This window comes from Oncorhynchus clarkii, chromosome 12 (genome assembly GCF_045791955.1).
Source record: "Oncorhynchus clarkii lewisi isolate Uvic-CL-2024 chromosome 12, UVic_Ocla_1.0, whole genome shotgun sequence".
NCBI classification, from domain to species: Eukaryota; Metazoa; Chordata; class Actinopteri; order Salmoniformes; family Salmonidae; genus Oncorhynchus; species Oncorhynchus clarkii.
In genome coordinates, this window is record NC_092158.1 from 47,356,122 (window position 1) to 47,382,725 (window position 26,604).

Genomic DNA, 26,604 nt, shown 5'->3' on the forward strand with positions numbered 1-26,604 from the left:
ACTGCTGCACCATTCGGGACAAAGTAAACATCCTGATGCATTTATCCTCCAGTGTTCTAAAGAATCACATTCGCCTTAGGCAATTTCTTTCTTAAATAGGATTGATACGGCCTCCTGAGTGCTGCAGTGGACTAAGGCACTGCATTGCAGTGCTAGCGGCATTACTACAGACCCAGGTTCATTCTCGGGACGTGGCCGGGAAGCCCATAGGACAGCACACAATTGGCCCAGCGTCATCCGGGTTAGGGGAGGGTTTGGCCGGTGGGTTTTTACTTGGCTCATAGCGCTCTAGCGACTCTGTGGCAGGCCGGGTGCCTGACGCCGGTCTCTAGTTGAACGGTGCTTCCTCCGACACATTGGTGCGGCTGGCTTCTGGGTTAAGCTGGCAGGTGTTAAGGAGCACAGTTAGTCGGGCAATTTTTCGGAGGACGCATGACTCCACCTTCGCCTCTCCCGAGCCCGTTGAGGAGTAGCAGCGATGAGACAAGATCGATAAAATAAAATGGATCGATACTTGAAAAAGAAAATACTGAACAGAAATATAAACGCAACATGTAAAGTCTTGGTTTAATGAGCTGAAATTAGACGCAAGATTTTCCAGACGCACAAAAAGCTTCTCTCAAATTGTGTGGACAAATTTGTTTACATCCCTGTTAGTGAGCATTTCTCCTTTGCCAAGACAATCTATCCACCTGACAGGTGTGGCATATCAAGAAGCGGTTAAATAGCATGATCATTACACAGGTGCACCTTGTGCTGGGGACAATAAAAGGCCACTAAAATGTGCAGTTTTATGTCACAACACAATGCCACAGATGTCTCAAGTTGAGAGGGAGTGTGCACGTGGCATGCTAACTGCAGGAATGTCCACCAGAGCTGTTGGCAGAGAATTTAATTTTTCATTTCTCTACCAAGCTGCCTCCAACATTGTTTTAGAGAATTTGGCAGTGCGTCCAACCGGCCTCACAATGAAAGTAGCCATCTCCACAGAGGAACTCGAGCGCTCTGTCAGAGTGACCATCGGCCAGACGGAAAAAGGCACAAGACAGCCCGCTTGGAGTTTGCCAAAAGGCACCTAAAAGGACTCTGTCTAGTTTGAGAAAGACACCTCACAAGTACTCAACTGCCAGCTTCATTAAATAGTACCCGCAAACACCAGTCTCAACATCAACAGTCAAGAGGTGACTCCGGGATGCTGGCCTTCTAGGCAGAGTTCCTCTGTCCAGTGTCTGCGTTCTTTCGCCCATCTTAAAATGTTATTTTTATTGGCCACTGAGATATGGCTTTTTCTTTGCAACTCTGCCTAGGACAGCATCCCAGAGTCACCTCTTCACTGTTGACGTTGAGACTGGTGTTTTGCGGGTACTATTTAATAAAGCTGGCAGTTGAGGACTTGTGGGGCGTCTGTTTCTCACGGGGCTGCCCAATCCTCTTTAATTTATGGTTAGAGCCAGTTTGCACTGTTCTGTGAAAGGAGTAGTTAGTACACAGCATGGTACGAGACCTTCAGTTTCTTGGCAATTTCTGGCATGGAATAGCCTTCCTTTCTCAGAACAAGAATAGACTGACGGGTTTCAGAAAGAAGTTATTTGTTTCTGGCCATTTTTGAGCCTGTAATTGAACCCACAAATGCTGATGCTCCAGATACTCAACTAGTCTAAGGTCAGTTTTATTGCTTCTTTAAATCAGAACAACAGCTGGCTAACAATTGCAAAAGGGGTTTCTAATGATCAATTAGCCTTTTAAAATGACAAACTTGGGTTAGCTAACACAATGTGCCATTGGAACACAGGAGTGATGGTTGCTGATAATGGGTCTCTGTACACCTACGTAGATATTCCATTAAAAAAAATATATACAATAGGCATTTACAACATTAATATCAAACTGTATTTCTGTTCAATTTGATATTTTAAAATGGACAAAATAATGCTTTTCTTTTTTTTAAAGGAAATGTCTAAGTGACCCAAACTTTTGAACGGTAGTGTATGTAAATGGGATATTTATTTACAGTTGAAGTCAAAAGTTTACATACACTTAGGTTGGAGTCATTAAAACTAGTTTTTCAACCACTCCACAAATGTATTGTTAACAAATAAATAATAAATAAATAATAAAGGTTTGGCAAGTCGGTTAGGACATCTACTTTGTGCATGACAAGTAATTTTTCCAACAATTGTTTACAGACAGATTATTTCACTTAATCAAAATTCCAGTGGGTCAGACGTTTACATACACTATGTTGACCGTCCCTTTAAACAACTTGAAAAGTTACAGAAAATGATGTCATGGCTTTAGAAGCTTCTGAAAGGCTAATTGACATCATTTGAGTCAATTGGAGATGTACCTGTGGATGTATTTCAAGGCATACCTTCAAACTCGGTGCCTCTTTGCTTGACATTATGGGAAAATCAAAAGAAATCAGCCAAGACTTCAGAATTGTTTTTGTAGGCTGGTTCATCCTTGGGAGCAATTTCCAAACACCTGAAGGTACCGCGTTCATCTGTACAAACAATAGTACGCAAATAAACACCATGGCACCACGCAGCCGTCATACCGCTCAGGAAGGAGACGCGTTCTGCCTCCTAGAGATGAACGTACTTTGGCGCGAAAAGTGCAAATCAATCCCGGACAGCTTCACAAGGTCCTTTGCTGATGCTGGAGGAAACAGGAAAAAAATAATCTATATCCACAGTAAAACGAGTGCTATATCGAGAACCTGAAAGGCTGCTCAGCAAGGAAAAAGCCACTGCTCCAAAACCGCCATAAAAAAGCTAGACTACGGTTTGCAACTGCACATGGGGTCAAAGATGATACGTTTTGGACAAATGTCCTCTGGTCAGATGAAACAAAAATATAACTTTTTGGCCATAATGACCACCGTTATGTTTGGAGGAAAAAGGGGGAGGCTTGCAAGCTGAAGAACACCATCCCAACCGTGAAGCACGGGGGTGGCAGCATCATGTTGTGGGGGTGCTTTGCTGCAGGAGGGACTGGTACACTTCAAAATAGATGGCATCATGAGGAAGCAAAATTCTGTGCATATATTGAAGCAAGATCTCAAGACATCAGTCAGGAAGTTAAAGCTTGGTCGCAAATGGGTCTTCCAAAATGGGCAATGACCCCAAGCATTCTTCCAAAGTTGTGGCAAAATGGCTCAAGAATATCAAAGTCACGGTATTGGAGTGGCCATCAAAAAGCCCTGACCTCAATCCTGTAGAAAATTTGTCTGCATTACTGAAAAAGTGTGTGCGAGCAAGGAGGCCTACAAACCTGACTCAGTTAATCCAGCTCTGTCAGGAGGAATGGGCCAGAATTCACCCAACTTATTGTGGGAAGCGTGTGTAAGGCTACCCAAAACGTTTGACCCAAGTTAAACAATTTCAAGGCAATGCTACCAAATACTAATTGAATGTATGTAAACTTCTGGCCCACTGAGAATGTGATGAAAGAAATAAAAGCTGAAATGAAATCATTCTCTACTATTATTCTGACATTTCATTCTTAAAATAAAGTGGTGATCCTAACTGACCTAAAACAGGGAATTTTTACTTGGATTAAATGTCAGGAATTGTGAAAAACAGTTCAAATGTATTTGGCTAAGGTGTATGTAAACTTCCTACTTCAACTGAATTTTCAAAGCATTTGCAAACATTTCTAAAAAAACGTTTTGCTTAAGTAGATTGAGAACATCTTTTTTTAAAGAATTTAAAATAAGGCTAACATAAGAAAATGTGGAAAAAGTCAAGGGGTTTGAATAATTTCTGAATGCACATTGTAAGTAATAAGAATGATTCGATCTCAGTTTTTGGCCACTTCAATCTATCGCTTTTGATTGTTATAAGCGGGGTGCATTGTAGTGGGGAAACCTAGCCCTGCCAAATAAAAGATTCTGGAGTAATAAGCCAATAGTAGTACAGCATTTAACTCAATACAAGGACTCCCAACAGCAGTTCCCAATGCCCCATGCATACAAGTTTACATTCAGCCCATCACATTAAATCAGAAGCCCCGTTTATACCTGGTGCTAAAATGGGTCCTTTGTGCTGATCTTGTCTACATTCTGATTGTGCCCACATTTCCAGAAATGCATCTACACATGCTATTAAAGTGTATGCAGACAAGATCAGGATAAAGGACCCATGTTAGCACCAGGTATAAGCGCGGGTGTTAACTCAACCAATGATGTAAATATGAAATTACATAATTGCTGAAAGCTGCCCGTTCCTGTCAGAATCTATTCGTCTAAATTAGGATAACGGTCTTATAATTTCTGATATGGTTTGAATCAAAAGTGGTTTTGAATAGGCTACAGGTCTGGTGGACTAATGTTAGAAATGAAGACAAAACAAAAAACGGTACAGATTAAAGTTGAGGGGCTTGCGAAATCAAACACACTACAAGCTAAAAACAAATAACTTTCTTTATCAGAAGAAATGTCACCCTTTATGTTAACACTGATAAATACATGGTTTCTGTATATCAAAGCTAACCGAAGAAAGCTTTTGCTTGACAGAGAATATAATACCCACCAATGGTTTAAGACCAACAAAAGTCTACTTATCAAGAAATCCTTCAAGGATAAAATAAGCCTTCCCCTGTTTTCACATCAGTATAGCAGGTCAGTAAGATGGACCTGTATTAAAGTGCAGACTGGGGTGGGGGATGATTGCCTAAACTGACAACAGGGTTGCAGGGCTGGTTCAATGAGCCACGACCACAAAAAAACATTCACAACAGAATAAATGACAAGGCCCCTACCACTTCACCACGCTGGCTTTACTAGCGTTGAAGTAATTATTATAGTTTGTGGTAAAGGACTGGTTTGGAGTCAGGCATGGTGTGGCACTCAACGCAAAACGATAACCTAGTTCTCCTGAAACAACATGAAAATTGGCATATATATAGACTAGACTATTTATATGATATGTTCTATAGATCAGTGGCTCTGCGATTCGTCAGTAAATGTCATTTCACGCTCATCACCAGAACAGAGCAACATTCATCAGTCTCATTTCCCCATCTGACAAAATCTGATCTGAAATTGCACACACGCTGAGCATTAGACAAGGCATCGGTCAAGGCCTTCAAAACCTCTTGGCACTGAGAAAAATAAATACAAAGAATGGAAATATTGATAATTGTTTGTAAAGTACATTCTCTTTCTTTCCATAAGAGGACTGGTAACTAATACAGTATGATGGTTATGGAAAGAGCAGCTTGCGAAAAACAATGTAAAGTTAGGAAGGAAAGTCTGGTATACTAAAGCAACACCTATCACTATAGGCAGTCATGGACCGCGTGGGTGACACATGAAGAGTAAAAGGAGGTGAGGGCCGCTTTGCAGTATCTCAGGGGCTGGTGTCGAAGAAATAGGCCCAAATTCGGTAGGTCACGTTGCCATGGTGAAATGGTCTGAGGGGAAGGAAGAGGAGAAAGAAATAGAGCGAGAGAAAAGAAAAACACTGCAGTCACTCTTGCTTTGGGTCCCCAAAGAGGTGGATGTTGTTTGGGGTAAGAGTGGATGCTCAAGGGAGTGGCGGGTGTGGTTTGGAGTGTAGTTGGAACCGTCTCAGAATAGGAGGGACACATTGCTGGTCGTTGTACAAAGCATGTCTACACACGCACACACGCACACACAGTCGTCCGTCTACACGACTCAAGCTTTGCATTACCCTCTTGGCACTTTTTTTTGTAAGAGTTTGACATAATAAATTGCTCGTTCCACGGTCTCTTTCCACCTCGCCTTCACTGTCCTGCGCTCTCATTGGTCCTCAAAGCTCCAATCACACTCTGGATGTTTTCTTCTGGGACCTATGAGACATAGGAGGGCGGGGTTAAATCATTATTCCAAAAGCTCCAGTTTAAACTGACCTCTACAATTTACCATACAAACGGAGAGAGAAAGAGATACAGAGAGGGTGGAGAGTTGTAAACCATCACTCACCAGGGCATGGTCAAACTTGAAGGTACTGATGTAATAAGCTGGAATGTCAGCAGTCGCCAGGGGTTCCGATATTTGAGCCACGATACCACACTCGTCTGACAAGGCAATAAGAATAAAGAACACATCCATGAATATCAGATATTTCAGAAATGAGGGGTATCTGGGAATTTAATGCATTCCTCACATTGCCAAGTAATATTCTGATTGGCATCACAGTTAGAGGTTTTTCAGAATCTTCGCCAAATGACACACGCATCAAACAGTGTCTACTGGTGATGTGTACTCTGCACAGAGATCTGACTAACATTTGTTAGACCTGTGGAAACCAAACTGAGAAAAAAAACACAACGGTCCTACTTACCAAATCCTAAAGGCTGTCCTCCAATGCGAACCATTTTCCAAAGCTCCCCTGAAGCACTAGTGAAGAGGACATTGTTGGGAAACCTAGGAGGGAGAAAATGAATGCACATACTCATTCAATCTATAGCAATAACATTAAAAATAATGATTTGGTCAAATTCAGATTGTAGGTCAGTGGTTGCCATATGTGCTATGGTGAAAAATACATCACTTCAGAAGTGCTAAAAGCCTGATCCACTTATTGTCCCTCTTCATAGCTTCGAGACACCACTGACCTATATAAGGGATACCTTGTCAATGTAGGACAAGCCCATGATAAAGTACACATGATCAAAAGTATGTGGACACCTGCTTGTCGAACATCTCATTCCAAAAACATGGGCATTAATATCGAGTTGGTCCCCCCTTTGCTGCTATAACAGCCTCCACTCTTGAGAAAGCTTTCCACTAGATGTTGGAACATTGCTGCAGGGACTTGCTTCCTTTCAGCCACAAGAGTATTACTGAGGTCGGGCACTGATGTTAGGCGATTAGGCCTGGCTCTCAGCCGGCGTTCCAATTCATCCCTAAGGTGTTCAATGGGGTTGAGGTCAGGGCTCTGTGCAGGCCAGTCAAGTTCTTCCACACTGATCTCAAAAAATCATTTCTGTATGGACCTTGTTTTGTGCACGGGTGCATTGTCATGCTGAAACAGGAGAGGGCCTTCCCCAAACTGTTTCCACAAAGGTAGAAGAATAGAATCGTCTAGAATGTCCTTGTATGCTGTAGCGTTTAGATTTCCCTTCACTGGAACCATGAAAAAACAGCAGCAGACCATTATTCCTCCTTGCCAAACTTTACAGTTGCCACTATTCATTGGGGCAGGCAGCGTTCTCCTTGCATTTGCCAAACCCAGACTTGTCCGTTGGACTGCCTTCACTCCAAAGAATGCGTTTCGACTGCTCCGGAGTTGGGGGCGAGCTTGGCGGAAGGCTTTACACCACTCCAGCCGACGCTTGGCATTGCGCATGGTGATCTTAGGCTTTTGTGTGACTGCTCGGCCACGGAAACCCATTTCACGAAGCTCCCGACGAACAGTTACTCTGCTGACGTTGCTTCCAGAGGCAGTTTGAAACTCTGTAGTGAGGACAGATTATTATTATTATTATATATTTTTTTACACGCTTCAGCACTCTGCAGTCCCGTTCTGTGAGCTTGTGGCCTAGCCGTTGTTGCACCTATACATTTCCACTTCAAAATAACAGCAGGTACAGTTGACCAGGGCTGCTCTAGTAGGGCATACATTTGTTGGAAAGGTGGCATCCTATGACGGTGCCAAGTTGAAAGTCACGGCACTCGTCAGTAAGGCCATTCTACTGCCAATGTTTGCCTATGGAAATAGCATGGCTGCGTGCTCGATTTTATGCACCTGTCAGCAAAGTGTGTAGCTGAAATAGCCAAATCCACTAATTTAAAGGGATGTCCACATACTTTTGTATATATATATATTGTAGCTACTAATGTAGTGGTACTGTAATCCTTTAGTTCAATCCACATGTGATTAGTAATGCAGCTGTTCGGGTTACCTCCACATGACCTTCTTTATTTGTAAACCCTTTATCTGTTTGTTTCCTAATAACCCAGCAGCAAACCCAGCAAATAAAAGTTGTCCACAGATGACTCTAAACTGCTAATTGACAGCAGTTTTGCCTTTGACGGTAAGACACTATAACCAGGTGAAAAAAAGAATGGCAGGACCACAGGAGAGCACCCACCGCTGTGTCGTCTGCTCGTCCATGACGAGAGAGATGTAGCCCTCAATCAGAGAGAAAGAGAAGAAGCGGATGTGTCCAGTGTCCTCACTAGATGCCCCAGGCTCCTTTATCCTGTAATAGAAAGTACCGTGATTCAAGTATGTCAAATCGAACCATCTTTCAACTACATTTGGTCCTGTCCAAAACCCCATTCCAACATCATCATGTCAAGTGGTCTGCTTGTCAAACTTTTCACCACTTTTACAGTCTAATCCTAACAATAGGGACTAGGGTTGTACGCCTGGAACCTGGTTACCGAGATTTACCACCCAAAATCCCTCCCTTTCCCGGGATAAATAACTGAGAAACTGGTAAATTATAATACATTTATATGAACAGCACGGCATGAAATTGAACTTTTAAAATGACATGCGATGTCTAAATCGGTCTTCTCTACGGCCACTGCAAGATGAATCATCAAAGCTCAGGGTGGGAACAAATAACCCATCTCAGTATGGAGCGCATTTCACAATGCATGTAGACCCATCATGGTAACCTTTTTTCTTGTGACAGGTAGACCTACATTGCTGCAGCATAGCCTGTGACATTAATGTAAAGATCAAATGCGAGTCTAATTTACTCATCTCACCTAATTTTTTAAATTGTAAAGATGTTTTTTTTTATTAAAATAAATAAATAATTAAAAGAGCCCGTCACTCGAATATTCTTGCATTAATCAGTGTACGCGCGAGCACTGTCAGTCTCTCTCCATCAACTCCATTATATATATATATATATATATTAAACACTCCTTAGCTCCGAGTCCCATGCAAGAAAAGCTAGACTAGAATAGCTTGTTGGGAAGAAAATGTTTTTTTTTGCATTTCTAACACCAATAGACAATTCAAAAAGGGACTATCTATTTTAAGCTGGATGTTAAATACAGCAGCCAATAGAACTCATGGGTTGTTTGAAAGAAGCGCGAACATGCGATGGTGGTGCGGTAGGCTATTGCAGTTATTTATTCAGACCCATAACCATTCGATCTTTGCGAGAAGAAGTATAAGCCTTCTGCATCTAATTATAGTCCTTTATTATTCAAGGATGTCATTAGAATGATGAAGACAAGGACAACAAAACCTATATAAATTTAACTGTTGAAAGCAAGGCAGGAAAGAAGCAACAATAAAATAAGAGTTAGGCTAATAACATTAGGGGAAATATTATGAAAGGTAGGGAATACACACACATCAGCCTTCTAATTATACAAATATTGAAAATAAAATAAATATTGAAATAAAATTTGCAGGCTGCATGTGCTGCACCAGAATATCATGTTCTCTCCCTGCTTTATCATGGTTTGAACAATGTGTGCAATTTCTGTCCATATAATACAGTGCAGTAATACAGTTCACACTCAAAAAGATTAGCCTAATGGAGCTAGTTTCATCCTAGTAGGGATGTTGTACATTTAGGCTGCTGCACAGCCACTATGGAAGATCCAGTCTAGCGCGCCCAGTTAAATTGTGTTAAGGAGCATTTTAAAACTCTCCATGATTTAAGCAATAAGAAATAGCTGTAATTCTTGTAAAAACCTGTGAGTGTGCTTCATTACCATCATCCTAAATCTTAACATCAAATGATTTTGACAGATAAGGAAATTAGCTTAATACAACCTCTTTGGGCTGAGATCCCGCTAACGGGATTGATATGACAGCCAGTGAAAATGCAGGGCGCCAAAATCAAAACAGAAATCCCATAATTAAAATTCCTCAAACATACAAGTATTTTACACCATTTTAATGATACACTTCTTGTTAATCCCACCACAGTGTCCGATTTCAAAAAAGCTTTACGACGAAAGCAAACCAAATGATTATGTTAGGTCAGAGCCAAGTCACAAAAAAACAGCCATTTTTCCAGCCAAAGAGAGGAGTCAGAAAAAGCAGAAAGAGAATAATTTATCACTAACCTTTGATGATCTTCATTAGATGACACTCATAGCACTTCATGTATGTTATGTTCGATAAAGTTCATATTTATATAAAAAAATCTCAGTATACATTGGAGCGTTACGTTCAGTAGTTCCAAAACATCCGGTGATTTTGCAGAGAGCCACATCAATTTTCAGAAATACTCATAAACATTGATAAAAGATACAACTATTATGCTTGGAATTATAGATACACTTCTCCTTAATGCAACCGCTGTGTCAGATTTCAAAAAAGCTTTACCGAAAAATGCTATAATCGGAGTACAGCGCTCAGAGACCAAAACAACCCAAACAGATATACGCCATATTTTGTAGTCAACAGAAGTCAGAAATAGCATTATATTCACTTACCTTGATGATCTTCATCATAATGCACTCCCAGGAATCCCAGTTCCACAAATATTTGTTTTGTTCAATAATGTCCATCATTTATGTCCAAATACCTCATATGGCAGGTTTTTACCTGCCATATGAGTTCTGTTATACTCACAGACATCATTCAAACAGTTTTAGGAACTTCAGAGTGTTTTCTATCCAAATCTACTAATAATATGCATATATTAGAAACTGGGCCTGAGGAGCAGACAGTTTACTCTGGGCACCTTATTCATCCAAGCTACTCAATACTGCCCCCAGCCATAACAAGTTAATATAAAACTATGGTGGACAGAATGTGTTACTACATAACACAGGCTAATTTTTTCATCACACTTGTTACAGGAAATACACATCCTTTCCCCCAACGATTGGTGATGATACTATGAAAGTTTATAGTCATCACAATTTCACAATATCGATTAATAAAAACAGATCAATATCTTTGGTTTAGTACTAGTGTTTTCGTCAAATGCGCCTGTCAGTAGCAGCAGTCATTTAACCTGTAGTGACACCCAACCCGTGAACGGGACAGTTATCATCATCTGACACTAATTAGCATAACGCAACAGACATAAATCTTCCTAGAAAATATTCCTATTCATGAAATCACGAGTGAAATATATTGGAACACAGCTTAGCCTTTTGTTAATCACCCTGTCATCTCAGATTTTCAAAATATGCTTTACAGCCAACGCTAGACAAGCATTTGTGTAAGTTTATCATAGCCTAGCATAGCATTATGCCTTGCTAGCTGCAGGCAAACTTGTCACGGAAATCAGATAAGCAATCAAATTAAATAGTTTACCTTTGATGAACTTCGGATGTTTTCACTCACGCGACTCCCAGGTAGACAGCCAAAGTTCATTTTTTCCCAAAATATTATTTTTGTAGGCGAAATAGCTCCGTTTGTTCTTCCCGTTTGGTTGAGAAATCGCCCGGGAATTGCGGTCACAACGTCAAAAAATATTCCAAATTAGCTCCATAATATCGACAGAAACATGGCAAACGTTGTTTAGAATCCATCCTCAAGGTGTTTTTCTAATATCTATTTGATAATATATCCGTCGGGACAATTCCTTTTTCTCTAGGACCGATTGGAGTAATGGCTACCTCTGCACTTTACGCGAGAATCTCTCTCGGAGCCACCATGTGACCACTTACGCAATGTGCCCCCGAGCGTAAGCTCGTTGATGGTACATTCACAGCCATATAGGGAGTCATTGGAACGCAGCGCTTTCAAAACCTGGGGCACTTCCGGATTGGATTTCTCTCAGGCTTTCGCCTGCAACATCAGTTCTGTTATACTCACAGACAATATCTTTACAGTTTTGGAAATGTTAGTGTTTTCTATCCAAAGCTGTCAATTATATGCATATTCTAGCATTATTTCCTGACAAAATATCCTGTTTAAAACGGCAACGTATTTTTTTCAAAAAATGAAAATACTGCCCCCTAACACCAAGAAGTTAACAGAGGACGGTGGTGAGAGGATTTTGGGTGTTCCTCCTACAAACGAAAGAGAAGTTGACAAATGGCTTTCATTCATATCTCATCTATCGACTGGTATATGTAGTATACCCAAGTTCTTTGAGGTTTGTCTGTTAGAAGAGTGCAAGCACTACATGTTGCCGCAGTTATTTTCCCAGTTAAATTGATTTCCATACAATATGGATGTGAGTGATTAATTTGCGCACACTATTGATTACAGTAGAACAAACTAAAAGTGACCGCTTGGAAAAAATTGGTGCGTGAGCAGTTAAGGTACTAATTTAGCAAAACAAGTGAGACACGTGTGTTGGGAGTAATTCTTATGTCTTGGTCTTCAACATATCACACCTTATTTCAGCATATTGATTATGATTTTGAACATTTAAAACCGGTTTTGAGACACTTGGCTATTAATTTAAATAATCCATGACAACAGGAAGCAGCAACAGTATCATTTTCAACAGGATTCTACTTAAATCAGGTAAAAACTACTGAATAAGCCCAAAAACATGCTATGATGTTTTGATTTTAGTGAAATCATGAAAATTTGTTTGTCTTGCCTACTAACAGCAGCATAACCATCCTACGACAGCCCCTGCTCAAGTCTAACCATCTTCCTAGGTTTTAGACTTCCTATGTTAAACAAATGGTCTTGAGCAGCTAAGTGCTCCTGTGGCTGTGTGTGTGTGTGTATATGATAGTCTCTTAAAAAGAGACGGCAGATGGCCTCTGGTGACAGCCATATGTGAAACAGGAGGAGTGCTTAGGAGAGGGTCCTTACCCGCCTGAGTAGAACATGACGTCCATGAGCAGGGTGGCCACCGAGGGCAATGTGTCCGGGTCCAGGCTGGTCACACAGAACATGTTACTGGGGCTGGATAGAGGGTGGATGATGGGACGGGGCACTGTGAGCGAGTGAGAAAACATGTGCTTTTATTAATATGATACTGGGAGTTGAACATATATGCATTCAACTATTTTATGTCTCCCTCAGTTTTGAAAGAGGACATTTCCAACACTTTTACAAAAATGGCTGATCCCTACTACCCATCAAATGTCACCTAAGGAGAAATCTAGGCAACAAAATCCCTCAACCAGCAAGAGGTTGACTTGATGGATAAGCAACAGATGTTCTGCCTGCCATATCGGACTGCGTTCTCAGGGCCTCTGTTCTGAGGCAGAACCTTGACAGCAGGTGCTGGATTGACTTACTCTTAACAAACATGTCAGTCAGCCTTGAAACATGTCAAGATGAGAACGCATTATAACAGCCATGCTACATTCAGTTTGATAGGCTGCATCATAACAGCAAAATCATATCAGGGAGTCTCAGCAATATTCTTATTCAGGGGATGAAATACAATTCACTTTGTATCAGAGAAATCCCAAAGCATAACCTGAAACCAAGTAGGCATTACTGTATCAGAGTCTAGTGGTGCTTTTCCACTGCAACTTACCCCCACACCAGTCACCAGTGGTTAATGTAAGCTCTAGTGATATTGGGTTTAATCTAACATCAGGAAAACATTTCAAAAACATTCCAAAAACGTTTTTTCACCTTCAGAATAAAATAAAAATGAAATATCCTTGGAATGTTCTAACGATCACCAAAATGTTGTGCACACCATTGAACCACCACCACATAACATTCCCCAAACTTTCTCATTAGGTTTTCAGGTAATGTACACAGAACAAACTTTAACAAATTACGTTAAAGTGTGGGACCAATGTTTCATGAGCTGAAATTTTTTTTTTTTGTTTTTTTTTAAATCGCAGAAATGTTACATACGCACAAAAATCTTACTTCTCTCAAATGTTTTGCACAATTCTGTACATCCCTGTTAGTCAGCATTTTCTCCTTTGCCAAGATAATCCATCCACCTGACAGATGTGGCATATCAAGAAGTTGATTAAACAGCATGATCATGACACTGGTGCACCTTGTGCTGGGGACAAAAGGCCACTAAAATGACAGAAATGTCTCAAGTTGAGGGAGTCTGCAATTGGCATACTGACTGCAGGGATGTCCACCAGAGCTTTTGCCAGAGAAATACATGTTAATTTCTCTACCATAAGCCACCTCCAATGTCGTTTTAGAGAATTTGGCAGTACGTGCAACCGGCCTCACAACGGCAGACCATGTGTAACCATGCCAGCCAAGGACCTCCACATCAGGCTTCTTCACCTGCGGGAACATCCCAGACCAGCCACCTCGACAGCTGATGAAACTGGGTTTGCGCAACAGAAGAACTTCTGCACAAACGGTCAGAAACCGCCTCAGGGAAGCTCATCTTCGTGCTCGTTGTCCTCACCAGGGTCTTGACCTGACTGCAGTTCGGCGTCGGAGAGCTGGCCAAGCACGCAGTGTCCGAGGGCACCAAGGCCGTGACCAAGTACACCAGCTCCAAGTAAACAGCCCATTTGGAGTGCTGTAGTAACCCAAAGGCTATTTTAAGAGCCACCCACCCTGTCAGTGAAAAAAGCAAATCCATGTGTGTGTGTGGAGGACATGTCAAAAAGGGGGGAGAATAAATGATGCTGACATGAACAGGGTAGGAATGTGTGCATGCCAGTATAACACAGTGAGTGGGATTCCACTCGTGCTCCAATGACTGGAGCCTGTGTAACAGTATAACTTTAGGCCGAACCAGGGACCCTCTGCACACATCATCAACAACAGTCTCAGAGCAAGTGACGTCACCGATTGAAACTAGCCGTTTCACATCCCTTACACCTGTACAAGAGGGAGGAGGAGAAGAGGCTCCAAATCTCTCTCTCTAGGCCTATATCAGGGCGAACAGGCACATGGGGCGCCAGCCTCCATAGCGCCGGCCGCACAGCCAGACACCAAGACCCACAGACACAAAGACCGGCACGAGTGAGTCACGCTGCGGAGTCAAGCGAGGAAGGACTGCGAGAAGGCCACAAGCCTATCTCTCTCTGACACGCTTTTGAAAGAGACACACAGAGAGACTACCTAGCAGAAGAAAACACACAGGCTCCAAATCCAACTAATAAACTCATACTAATAAAACATCACACACACACAGTGCAAGTAAGCATGTCGTTGGACAGTGTATTATTTCGTTTGCCTCCTGGACACATGACGAATACAACGTGAAACTAGTCTCAGCCAGGCCTCACAAGTGCATGTGTTTTAAGGTCCCCAAAAGAGCTCTCCTTTAAAACACCAAGGAGCACATCAGGGGACGCCAAACCATTTGATTCCCTTGCCAGACATCTCGGCTCACTCCACAATCAATGGTGCTCGCAATCGGATGCACTTTTAGGCCATTTAGGAGACAAATAGCACAGGAAAAGCAAGCCTCCTAAAGACATGATTGACATCAGGAAAAGGTAGGCTATCTACTAGTTAGCTAGCTAAATACTTTTATTTTCAATGCTCTTAAATAATAACTTCATAATATTTCATAATCTACGGCTGGCTGGCTTGTGTGGATATTTTAGTATGTGATGGTTAACTAGTCTAGACTACTACCTGTGTTCAGTGCTTAGTTTGTTAAATCGTGAGTGACCCCAAACGTAATTATTTTTAAACAGTGCCAAGATGGAGGTTCAGTGTCGTCAAAACAGCGCCCTCTGTCAGTCATCTGGTGTATAGATCATTGCTTCTGAACCATGACGCTGTAGTCCATTTCTGGACAGCTGAAACAAAAACCTAGTGGCGATTTGAACAAACATTCCAGGCCATTAAGGCTACAACCTTCTCTGCCTGTTGTAAGCCAATGTTTTCAATGATGATGAAAAAAACATTACATTAGACTGCGTGTCTGTGTCTTGCATTTGTTTGATATGCTGCCTAGCTAGCTACATGCAACTCCTCACTTGAGTTTTGCATTGCGGCAAAAAAAAAAACTATCGGCGAGTTTGTATGAACACGTTGATCAATTATTTTGTGTACAACATGTAAATAGCTGCATGTAGCCTCCCCTCCTGAAAAAAATAACATGAAATCGCACTTATACTTAATATGGCCTTCAGAGGCATGGAATGCAATAGTTCTAACATGTTGTTTATGCCAATTGCAAGCTCCCTCAAAACTTGAGACATCTGTGGTAGTGTTTTGTGACAAAACTGCACATTTTAGAGTGGCCTTTATTGTCCCCGGCACAAGGTGCGCCTGTGTAATGATTGTGTTGTTTAATCAGCTTCTTGATATGCCACACCTGTCAGGTGGATGGATCTTATCTTGGCAACAGAGAAATGCTCACTAACAGGGATGTAAACAGATTTATGCACAACATTTGAGAGAAAGCCTTTTGTGCGTAGGGATATTTTATGTCAGCTCATGAAACATTGGACCAACACTTTACATGTTGCGTTTATATATTTTTGTTAATTATAATGCATTTTTCAGTTGGCCTTGTGCTCAAAGCATGCCATTCCATAGAGAAGCATTATTTTTCAACTCAAAGCAATGAGTCCAATCAGTCCTCCATGACAACAAGATAAACAGAGAAAGCTAATAAGTCCTTCGTTTTTGGGTTATGCTCAGGTAAAACAATTTGGCTACTCTATATTTCCGAGTCCTATTCTTGAAGATCAAGGGATATTCATTAATTGGCATGACTGGAAATCTGACAGACTTGGTTTTTAATGTAAATATTATAGCCTTGTATTATTATTTGTACTAGAAAGTGATGGTTAGAAGAAGCCTACATTTATGGTTAGCTATGTAAACTAACATTGATTTAACCTGCAATAAATGAATCGATTCAATTGGTAATATACATTATTGTCAGCTAATGCCTCTTAAGGGGAAAGTAATCCAAAAGTAACAGAAAGTAATTAAATTATGTTACTTAGTTTGGGTAATTAAATTATGTTACTTAGTTTGGGTAATCCAAAAGTTACAATTTTGGACAGGTAAGTAGTAAACGTTACAGATTACATTTAGAAAGTAACCTACCCAACGGGACAGTTTTTGACAAACCCTAACAAATGTTCTGGGAACTTTCACAGAACCAATTTTGGTTCGCTGGGTAAAGACTTGTGGCGAGCAGAAAGACTGTTGCTTTGTGAGAAGGTGTTTAAAGTTCACAGGCATTATGTAAATGCAAGCTGAAAAGTACCCAGGGCCTTGTTTTGGCTGAAAGTCAGAGCAGGTCTGCCGGAAACAGAAAAGTTGGAGACTTTTGGCTAAACACTGGGCTAAATCCTCAGACTACTGAGCCAAGCCGTACTGTGCTGACCATGGTTACTTCGTCCCATAGTTGCTGGAACAATGTCAAAAGTAAACATCTGAGCAAGCACAGTACAGTTTGTGTCACACGATAATGTGAAAAAGGGCTAAAATGTAAGTCTTGTATATTGTGCCTACCAAGTTTAGGCTTGACAAAGCCGTTGGTGACTCCTAGGCTGTTGGCGGCTACGGTCTCTCCGTTGACCACCCTCATCAGGGTGAACTCAGAAGACAGGGTGTGCATGACCATGGGCAGGTCCCGCTCTCGAACCTGACAAACACAACACCATCAACAAGTAGGCCTCAACCAAAACACAACACTTGTTACAACCGGCAAATCTAAAGGTTAAGAGTTTTCTAAAAACTCGGAATAGCATTTGAACGGTTGATTCAATTACATCAGAAAGTAACTCACATTTTCACTTCAAAACACCAAGTTGAAACCGCACTCATCAGGGAAAAGAAACCATGGAGTCCCAATAACAAACAATTCACTGATATTTCAAAAGAACTCTGCATATTGCTTAGCTGAAAACCTCAAGTGTAACTAAAAGAAAAAGGGGCCCGTGGCTACAGCAAATTAATAAAGCATTTTAGGTAGGCACTGCATGTCTGACTAGCAAAAGGTTTGGGCCACCAACCTCCCAAAGGAATGCAATGCTTTAAAAGGGTGGAGACGGTCTTCTGCTTCAAAATCTAATTTCAAAGTGAAATGAAATGCCCCAAATAGCTGTCCATTATATGGGCCTAATGCAAAGTTACTGTGTCAGTTCCATTTACATTTTTCATTTAGCAGACGCTGTTATCCAGAGCGGCTTACAGTGCTTCATTTGTAAATCGGGAGGCACCGGAACAAGAACAAAAATCCTGCTCTAAATGACTGCATTCGGGTTGGGTCCTACCGTTTATGTAACGCAAATACTAATTCAAAATGTTTTTTTCTTAAAAAAAAAAAAAAAAGGAGGCCTCGGCCTGGCCGGTCTTCCTCAGAGCCTCAAATAAAATCTGACACAGTGGGAGAGAGATACACAGAGACTGAGAAAGAAAGCATGCAAGATAGAAACAGAGAAAGAGTGAGTAAGACATCAAGACAAGTAGACAGATTGATGCAGAGAGCGCAAGCGAGAGAAATGGAGAGAAACGGATGAGAGACGCAGGTTGTTTCTTCCTTTTCTTTAGAGCCAGTGATTAGGCCGTGGCTGGGAGCAGCTGGCGGAGGGAAAACAGTGGCCATGAATGTTACCGGGAATTCCAGCAAGAGCCTGAGCTGAGACTGATCCTCTTTAAATAACTACTGCCAGATTATCAACAATTTTTTATTTCCTTACAAAGGCTACAGTTATTCAGCAGACCTTGTGTTTTCTCCTCTTCCCCTCTTAGCAGGTAATAAAAAGACTCCCTATGGCCAAAAAGGCCTGGCATGAGGAAGGACTGGTGTAATTAAGCAGCTCGTCAAAGCAAAAGTGCCGCCCAGGGAGGTACTGTAGATAAGCTGCTTTTCATATCGAGCAAAATGGAAAAACAGTTACAGGCCACAAAGTACAAGTGGGGGAATACTACACTAAAATGGCATGTTTCGTAGGCCATTTTCTATTATCTATGTATAACAGCAGGCTACCTTCCATCCTCTCCACTGGACCACTGGTAACATAACAGGTCATGCAAATTACCATGTTCAGTAATACTTGCAGGAATAAGCAGCTAAATACAGCGAGTTATTTTGGTTCTGTACTCCAGCATTGGATTTGAAATTATACAATGAGGTTAAAGTAACGATTGACAGACGGACTCAGTTGTTGTCTCTCAACTTACTGATGAGAGTTAGAATAGTAGAATACACCAGGTGCACCATTTCGAAATTTGGTCGTGCGTCAGCAGTTCCTCTTGTTTTGTCAGCCAACTCAATTAGCCATGTCAGCTAACATTTGTTTTATTTATTGGTAAGTTAGTCTAGCCAGCTATCATGGCTGACACAGGGCACATGACCAGGGGCCCTGACCTCCAGGGAGCCCCTATTGATTGTTAGTCACTCGCACTCAGGTGTCATATTTACATGGCATAAGTCATGTCCAAATGTGTAGAATTGCAGGAAATTAGCTTTAAAACTGCTAAAATGTCTCTACCCCATGGCAAAATGGATAGAATTGCAGGAAATTAGCTGTAAAAATGAAAATAAATCCTCTCTGCCCAATGGAAAAATGTGTAGAATAGCAGGAAATGTACTTTCAAACGTAAAAATATTCACTCAGGGGCCAGTAAAAATGTTTTGCCCGCAAGGTGGTGGGGCCTCCAACATTTAGTTTAACTGTACAAATGGATTGATTGCACAAATCAGTTGACTGCATGTGTTTGTATGGTTATGGGAATGCAGACCCACTGCAGCCACTTACATTCTGTGACCCCATCAACGTTGCCCCTGAGGTAGTGTATAAATTAGGCTAAGAGAGGTCTGTAGTGGAACTGCACTCACCAGGATGAAGTCCGTCTGATAGGTGGACAGCATAAACACAGAGATGTTGTGGTCTGCCAAGGGGGCGATGACAGACTTGGCTATTTTGGTGACTCCGATTGGCTGAGAGTTGGTGGTGCTCCCACCCCCCGACACCACATTGAGAGCCAACCACGTGGCTTCGGCGACACTAAGGTGCTCCGACTCAGGCAGTTCTGAAATCAGACAAGAAATGCTGTTAAAGGTGTGGCCCCAGATGAATGCTTGTCTGTCAGTGGCCCCTTTGGTGATAAATGAGGCCGCTAACAGTGTCGCCGGACTCTAAATGTCCCTTATTTTATGGATTATTGTTTGAATTTCTCCTCCGCTGATGAGCTGGAGAAGGCATTGTCAAGCCTGTGTGCTATTAATATGAGAGGGGTCTGATTTGGAAAAAGACCTGACTCCATTGCTAAGAACAATAAGATATCACACATGACTGACCATGTTTACTTATTCCATCATAAAATCAATCATGTGTGGAGAAAAACCTTGAAAGAAACCTTGTTAATAAATAAACTGCATTCATGAGTGTCATTAGAATAATAATTCAGAGCAAAGCAAAAAAAAAAGCTAAGATTTATTGTCAAATTAATTTATTGTGAAACAAGTGGAAAAGGAAAAAGTTAAGAGATTCTCCAGTACTTTTGGATAATTTTTTTGCCAGTAGTTCTGAAAGTAGCGCTCACGAGCCAAAGGTGTTCCCCGAAAATCTGATTTGTGCACCATGTTATTGCTCTCTCTGCTGTGGGTGCTCGCTCTGTTTTTACACTGCTGCTACTCACAGTTTATTATCTATGCATAGTCACTTTACAAATGACCTCGACTAACCTGTACCGCGCACATTGACTCGGTACCAGTACCACCTGCAAATAGCCTAGTTATTGTTATGTCATCTTCTTGTGTTACTTTTTGATGATTTTTTTTTTGTTTATTTAGTAAATATTTTCTTAACTATTTCTTGAACTGTACTGTTGGTTAAGGGCTTGTAAATAAGCATTTCACAGTAAGGTCATTCGGCACGTGACAAATACAATTTGATTTGATTCTCTGCTCTGCTGTGGGTGCATCACGTGCATCTTGCTAGCGGTAACACATATGGTGGAAACTTGAATTGCTATGGACCTGCCCACGTGGGAGGAACTTGTACAGCTCCCAGAAAAATAAAGAGAGTCCCATTTCAAACTAGGGATATTGTGGCCAACTGAGGTAACACAGTAATTCTGCTCATAGATTATGTACAACACATTGACACAATCAGCCCAAAGCGGGAGGTTAAAAAAATACTTAGTCACTAAAGTTCCAGAGATGGTCTTGAAAAGGTATTAGAAATACATTAAAAACATAATGTTAACATAAACACCCCTGCCAACTAATATCAACATTTATATATAGTGTAGAATAATTATAATGCCCCCCCCCCCTCACCCCATTTGGCCCAAACAGAGCACACTAGAGTTGAGAACACTAATGTACTATACTGAACATTACTACTGTAATGTACTGAACCCTACTCTTCTGTTCTGTGCTGTACTCTGTTGTCCAAACTTCTGAAACGTCTATGATTGGTTCAGATTTGGTCCAATCCACACCAACCAAATTTGGTCTTGTTTGGTGGTGGATCTCATTAAAATAATGAAGAGAAAGAAACTCATACTCATAATTGTTGTGATGTACAAATTAGGGACCCATCATGAAATTACGTTGCGGCAATTCTGTTACCAGGTGTATATTCACTTCAATAACCAAAATAGATTTTTTTCAAAGTCAAGGTGTGAAAACATTGGTCAAACTGAGGGAGATAACCAAAATTCTGTTATCACCTGCACAGTTCTTCCTGTAAACGTACACTGAAAATATAACAAATACACAATGTGGTTGAGTGAGTTGAATCCATGTCATTAGAGGTAGTCCTTGTGAAGGTAGTCATTGTGAATAGAGTTGTATGGTTTCCTACACTTTTAAATCAGTGTTTGTTTGGCATACATTTTAAGTGAAAAATCTGAGTCTCAGCGCAATTCCATTCCCATTAACTGCTCACATACAGGTAAGCACAATAGAAACTTCCAGCCAATCTACAGTAGAATACCTGCACCTGTTTCGCCACGCAGAGCTTCTAGTATCCATGGTGACTAACAAGGGTCACCCTGGAAACCAGTCTAATGACATGGATTCAACTCACTCAACCACAAAGCCAAGTCAGTGACAGCTTGGCCTCTGTTAACCCATAATGGCAAAGGGGGGAGAACTGATGGCGCAATATGTGATCAAACATCAGCAGCCAGTCAAGATACGAGTCATTTGAGAAAATCACAAGGCTACAATTTTTTTCCTGTGGTCTGATCATGGTTTCCACAGTAACCTTAAAGATCCAGAGGTAGAGACTACAAAACCCACCTTTGAAGCCTTCCTCGTCGACGATAAGGGTATAGTCCTCCGGAGTTTCCGTCAAACTGAAAAATTTGCATCTGGAAACGAAAGAGGATGTTTTACAGTGAATAACGTGGTTCATTATGCAACTTGTAAATCACCAGTTATTTTCAACAGAACATATTCATCATCTAAGTTAAATTATAAAAAATGGGAAGGAGTTATTGTTAACTGTTTGTAGGCAATAAGGAACCTTTACCCTTTGCTCAGAAATTACCTTATTGAACAATGCAGAGGAGCAAAAGCATTTTGTTAGCCCAAAGTATTGTGGCTCCATGAGAAGAAAAATAAGATTAATATTATATGCCTATCGCCTATGAGTATACTAACCATTCAGTCAACTACTCAAGCCAACATTGATGATGACCAATTAGCAATTCAACTTTCGTACAACCTCCAAGGAAGCTGAGAAAAAAACAACAGCTTGCCCTGGTCAGACAGAAATACTCAGTCTGAATCGAAGGTAATCAGCCTCCAAACAATCTCTGTGACCCCCACATGGCCCCCAAAGTTCCATCTTGAAAGAAAGCAACACATCCATACACTCAATGCAGACAATTTGTGTGATCACAAGACGGAATATCTTATTTTTCACCATATTTAATGACATATGGGCTATATTTGAGGGCCATCAGGTCAGAGACAACACAGAAGTATGCCGTGGTGTTTCTCAGCTCGAAATAAATCCAGCTATTTCTTACATTTCATTCCTCAGTTATGAGTGATACGAGCTCCATGCAGTTGTGTAAACCTTGTTGCCAGAGGAATTGCAAAACCAGAGATATGTTTTTTTAAATATATTTTTGCTCCCTGCATCTGTCTATGCAAACATACCCAATTACATGCATCTCGAGTTGGGACTGCCAGCAGCTGCTGCAGACATTTATGCTGATCATAAAACCTGAACCAGCTCACAATTCTGGGAGAGAGGAGACACTGGATTATGAGCTATGCTTGTTCAATTCACCCAAACCTCTCTTAAATCGAGGGGCACCATTGATACTTGTCGATTGTGGAAAGCAGCGAGTCTGGTGCCATGCGTCATTTCTTGAATGATGATGTACATCATCGCCTAAATGCTGAAGTGGCCTACTTGTCCCAAACATCTCCTGTTGTCGTGTCATCTTATCTCGAGTGTCCTTGGGTTGGCATGATGGAGAGCTTTTCTAATACTTATGTATTGAGAAATGGTGTCTCACCACCATTACAAAAGAGGAGACTCAAGATTACATTCACCTTCAGTACGACGTGGCTCTTTTCCACTATTGGATGTGTTAATTTAAGGTTTTAAATTGATGAAAGGATGCTAATCTAGTGATAGCCTTTAGAGAATGGCTCTCAAACTCTGTTCCTGAGAGCTTACCATCCTGTAGTTTCACCCCAGTTGTAATAATCCTGATGTGCCGGATTAGGGTTGGAGCAAAAACCTACAGGAGGGCAGCTCTCCAAGAACAGGGTTGAAGAGCCCTACATTAGAGTGATGTTTTGAAGTTTAGGTCTACCTCATTAATCCTGGTGCATATGTATTTGGAAACTGCTGTCAGAACATACTTGTTTCATTTGATCTCTAATTTGTACTTTTCTTATCTTGAAAAAGGCTAGATGAATCTGAGGTATTGTGCAACATGGCCATGTCCTCATTAAAGTATTGTAGTAGTAAGAAGTACTTTGTTTCTTGCATTGCTCATGAACAACTTGAAAAATATGTAAGATAGGGTAAAGGTGTCCACACAACGCCACAGGTGTCTCATGTTGAAGGAGTGTGCAATTGGCATACTGACTGCAGGAATGTCCACCAGAGCTTTTGCCAGAGAATTAAAAGTTCATATCTCTAACATTAGCTACATCCAACGTCATTTTAGAGAATTTGGCAGTATGTCCAACTGGCCTCAAAACCACAGTATGGCATGGTGCGGGAAAGCAGTTTGCTGATGTCAACGTTGTGAACATTGCCCCATTGTGGCGGTGGGGTTATGGTATAGGCAAACAGCCTCAACTTCGCACAGCCATTAAAGATTAGTGGGACAACATTCCACAGGCCCCAGTCAACAGCCTGATCAATTCTATGCGAAGGAGATGTGTCACGCTGCATGAGGCAAATGTTGGACACACCAGATTCTGACTGGTTTTCTGATCCATGCCTCTACCTTTTTTTAGGCATCTGTGACCATCAACAACATTCTAGGTGGTAGGTAGCTTGTAAGCCATCCCCTTGTGTTTGTGTGGCTCCACATTTCGTCAGCATCACTCACATTCTATATGAATGCAAGGCACTTCACATGGAGCTTGTAGGAGGAGTTTGTTTCAGGCTGTTAAACACCCCTGAACAATTAACACACTCTTACTTGACTCGAAATGTGAAGCTATTACAAAAAGTACTGTCAAATCTAAAAGTACTTTATAAATAAATATATTAGCGACTCACAAATGGTATTAATGACATGAATTTAAAGCTGCAACAAAGCCAATATGAGGACAGTAATCTTCTAAATAAAAACACTCCATGATGAAAATGTATATCACATTCTCTGGACATCTACCTGTTTTTCTCAAGTATTTTTTAGGGGTCAGCGGAGAACACCAAAAAAGGTCACTGAAAGGTGGAGAGGAAGTTGCCCCGAGGACAGCTTGGTCAACATAGGCTAGCCAATGGCCTTTCCAACCCCATGTGTCCTTAATGTATGGATCCTCACAACAACAAAAAAATACTTGCCTTCAACGTGTGTCCTGGTGCAGTCATAACGCAAAGATCTTTGTTGGGATGCAAAACGCCTATTGAGAATATTCTCAGTGGCATTCCAATAATCGTATAACCATCGCAATAGGTTGAACATGAGAAAATATCCTGGCTATAACCTGCCCTGTCCTCATCATGCCAGGTTAAATTAATATAAGGATCTTAACATTGTTATTGTGATCCCTTAATAGCCTATTCAAATTATTAAAAACAGAAAGCCTCCAGTCAAGAACACAACCACCGGTCAATCACTTCTTCCGCAGCAGATATAATGGCTTGAGGTGCTAACATATCATGATTGCAACATCGCAAATGATGTATTCGGCATCTTCGCGGACTACTTAAATGCCGGCTGTAGGCCTATATACGAATGCCTCACACAGCCGGTTCAATTTTGATTTCAAAGCAACCACCTCCCTCGGATAATTTTACAGCTACACACACACACGAAAAACAACACCGCAGAGTTCAAAACTAAGCACGTACACACACCCCTTCACGTCGGACTACAAAAGCTCAAAATGTTAATACAAAACTAAATAGCCTACTGAATTTAAAGAATATGTTACCGAGAACACTCATTGACACATGCAAAAACAACAGAACAGGCATTTTCATTGAAAGCTAAAAAGATAACTGTTCTGAAAACAACTGAAATTGCACCGTTTTGCTACACCGATCGGCTACATAATCCAGTCCCACACGTAGTTTTCAATAACGTTACTGCCCAATACCACATTTATGACTCGTTTGTTATATTTTTACGGATTTGGTAAATGTTCATATCTATATAGCTACTTACCTTGTTTTAGAGGGCAAGAAGGCGAGTTTGATTAATCCATGAGTGCAAATCTGAATGCCCTCTTTTGCTATACTCGCTACTTTCAAACTGTGTTCTAAAATATGCAACTCCATCTTTTGCGTCTTCTCATTTGACGAACATCTAAAAAAATAAAATAAAAATTATATCCTTTCTAATAAAAATAATTAAATATACCTATGCTATATAGCTAGAGCGTATCAAAACCGTGAAACTGAGCAGAAAACAAAGGAGGGAGAAGAAAAAGTTATCCACTTAGGAAAAGAGTAAAAGAGAGCAAAAGACAGAAGCAGGGTGAAATAAAAGAAAGCACAATGAGGTAAACAGGGAGGAAGAAAATTGAGAAGGACTGTCGGTCCGCGTGTTTTCTCTCCGACAGGGATTGGAATCGTCCAGCAGCTGGTAACAGTGAAACAAACAACTTGCCAATCAAAAGAAGGGGAGGAGCATAGAGCTAGAAAGAGGACTCATCTTTTTATCTGTATAATAGAGTCTCAGACAGCATGGGCAATACCATTGGAGGCAATCTCCATGTTGACGTAGTAAATGTTCTTCTTCACGATTGACTGATCCCTCCTGATGACCCGGTTCCACATGACTCCAACAGGGTCACCAGGAGGGCTCAGCCAACGAAGTTGGAAGTCCCACACAGGTGTCGACGTTAAAATGGTGGAAGCACTAAATGGTACTGGCCATGTTAATACGGCCTTTTAGACAAAGGCCTCTATCATTCTCTATGGGGAGGACCTTGCTCTGGCACACTGGCATGTCGGGACATGTAGTTCCACATTTCCTATGGCGCTATGGGCAATCGTGGCGAAAATACAGGGACAATGCAAAATGTAGTTAAGAAAAATGTATTTTCTTTCACGGTCATATACCAGTTTTTTATGCAATAATGGTCTGAGCCCAAAACTCAGACATCTTACAAATGAACCATACAAGATAGGCCTAATCCATCAGTATCCATCATGTCCAAAAACACAAACAGTCATCTCTAGGACATTATAGCCAGTCCACTGTCCAA

General features: G+C 41.1%; 1 protein-coding gene across 2 annotated transcripts; it reads right to left on the minus strand.

Annotated features, from left to right (window-relative positions):
* Window positions 1-1,653: 1,653 nt before the first annotated feature.
* On the minus strand, window positions 1,654-25,969 carry LOC139423268 (cytosolic arginine sensor for mTORC1 subunit 2). Of its 2 annotated transcripts, XR_011635820.1 has the most exons (10): window positions 25,560-25,969; window positions 21,988-22,058; window positions 19,573-19,766; window positions 17,241-17,373; window positions 12,681-12,804; window positions 8,062-8,172; window positions 6,309-6,391; window positions 5,948-6,042; window positions 4,176-5,814; window positions 1,986-4,027 (listed from the first exon to the last, which is right to left on the minus strand). XR_011635820.1 is itself a non-coding variant. In XM_071175085.1 (9 exons), the coding sequence occupies exons 1-9, from the start codon at window positions 25,670-25,672 to the stop codon at window positions 5,749-5,751; spliced, it is 990 nt and encodes a 329-aa protein (XP_071031186.1). In that variant the 5' UTR covers window positions 25,673-25,969; the 3' UTR covers window positions 1,654-5,748. The 2 variants fall into 2 exon arrangements, 1 of the variants encoding a protein (XP_071031186.1); XM_071175085.1 differs by having other exon boundaries at window positions 1,654-5,814.
* Window positions 25,970-26,604: the final 635 nt, after the last annotated feature.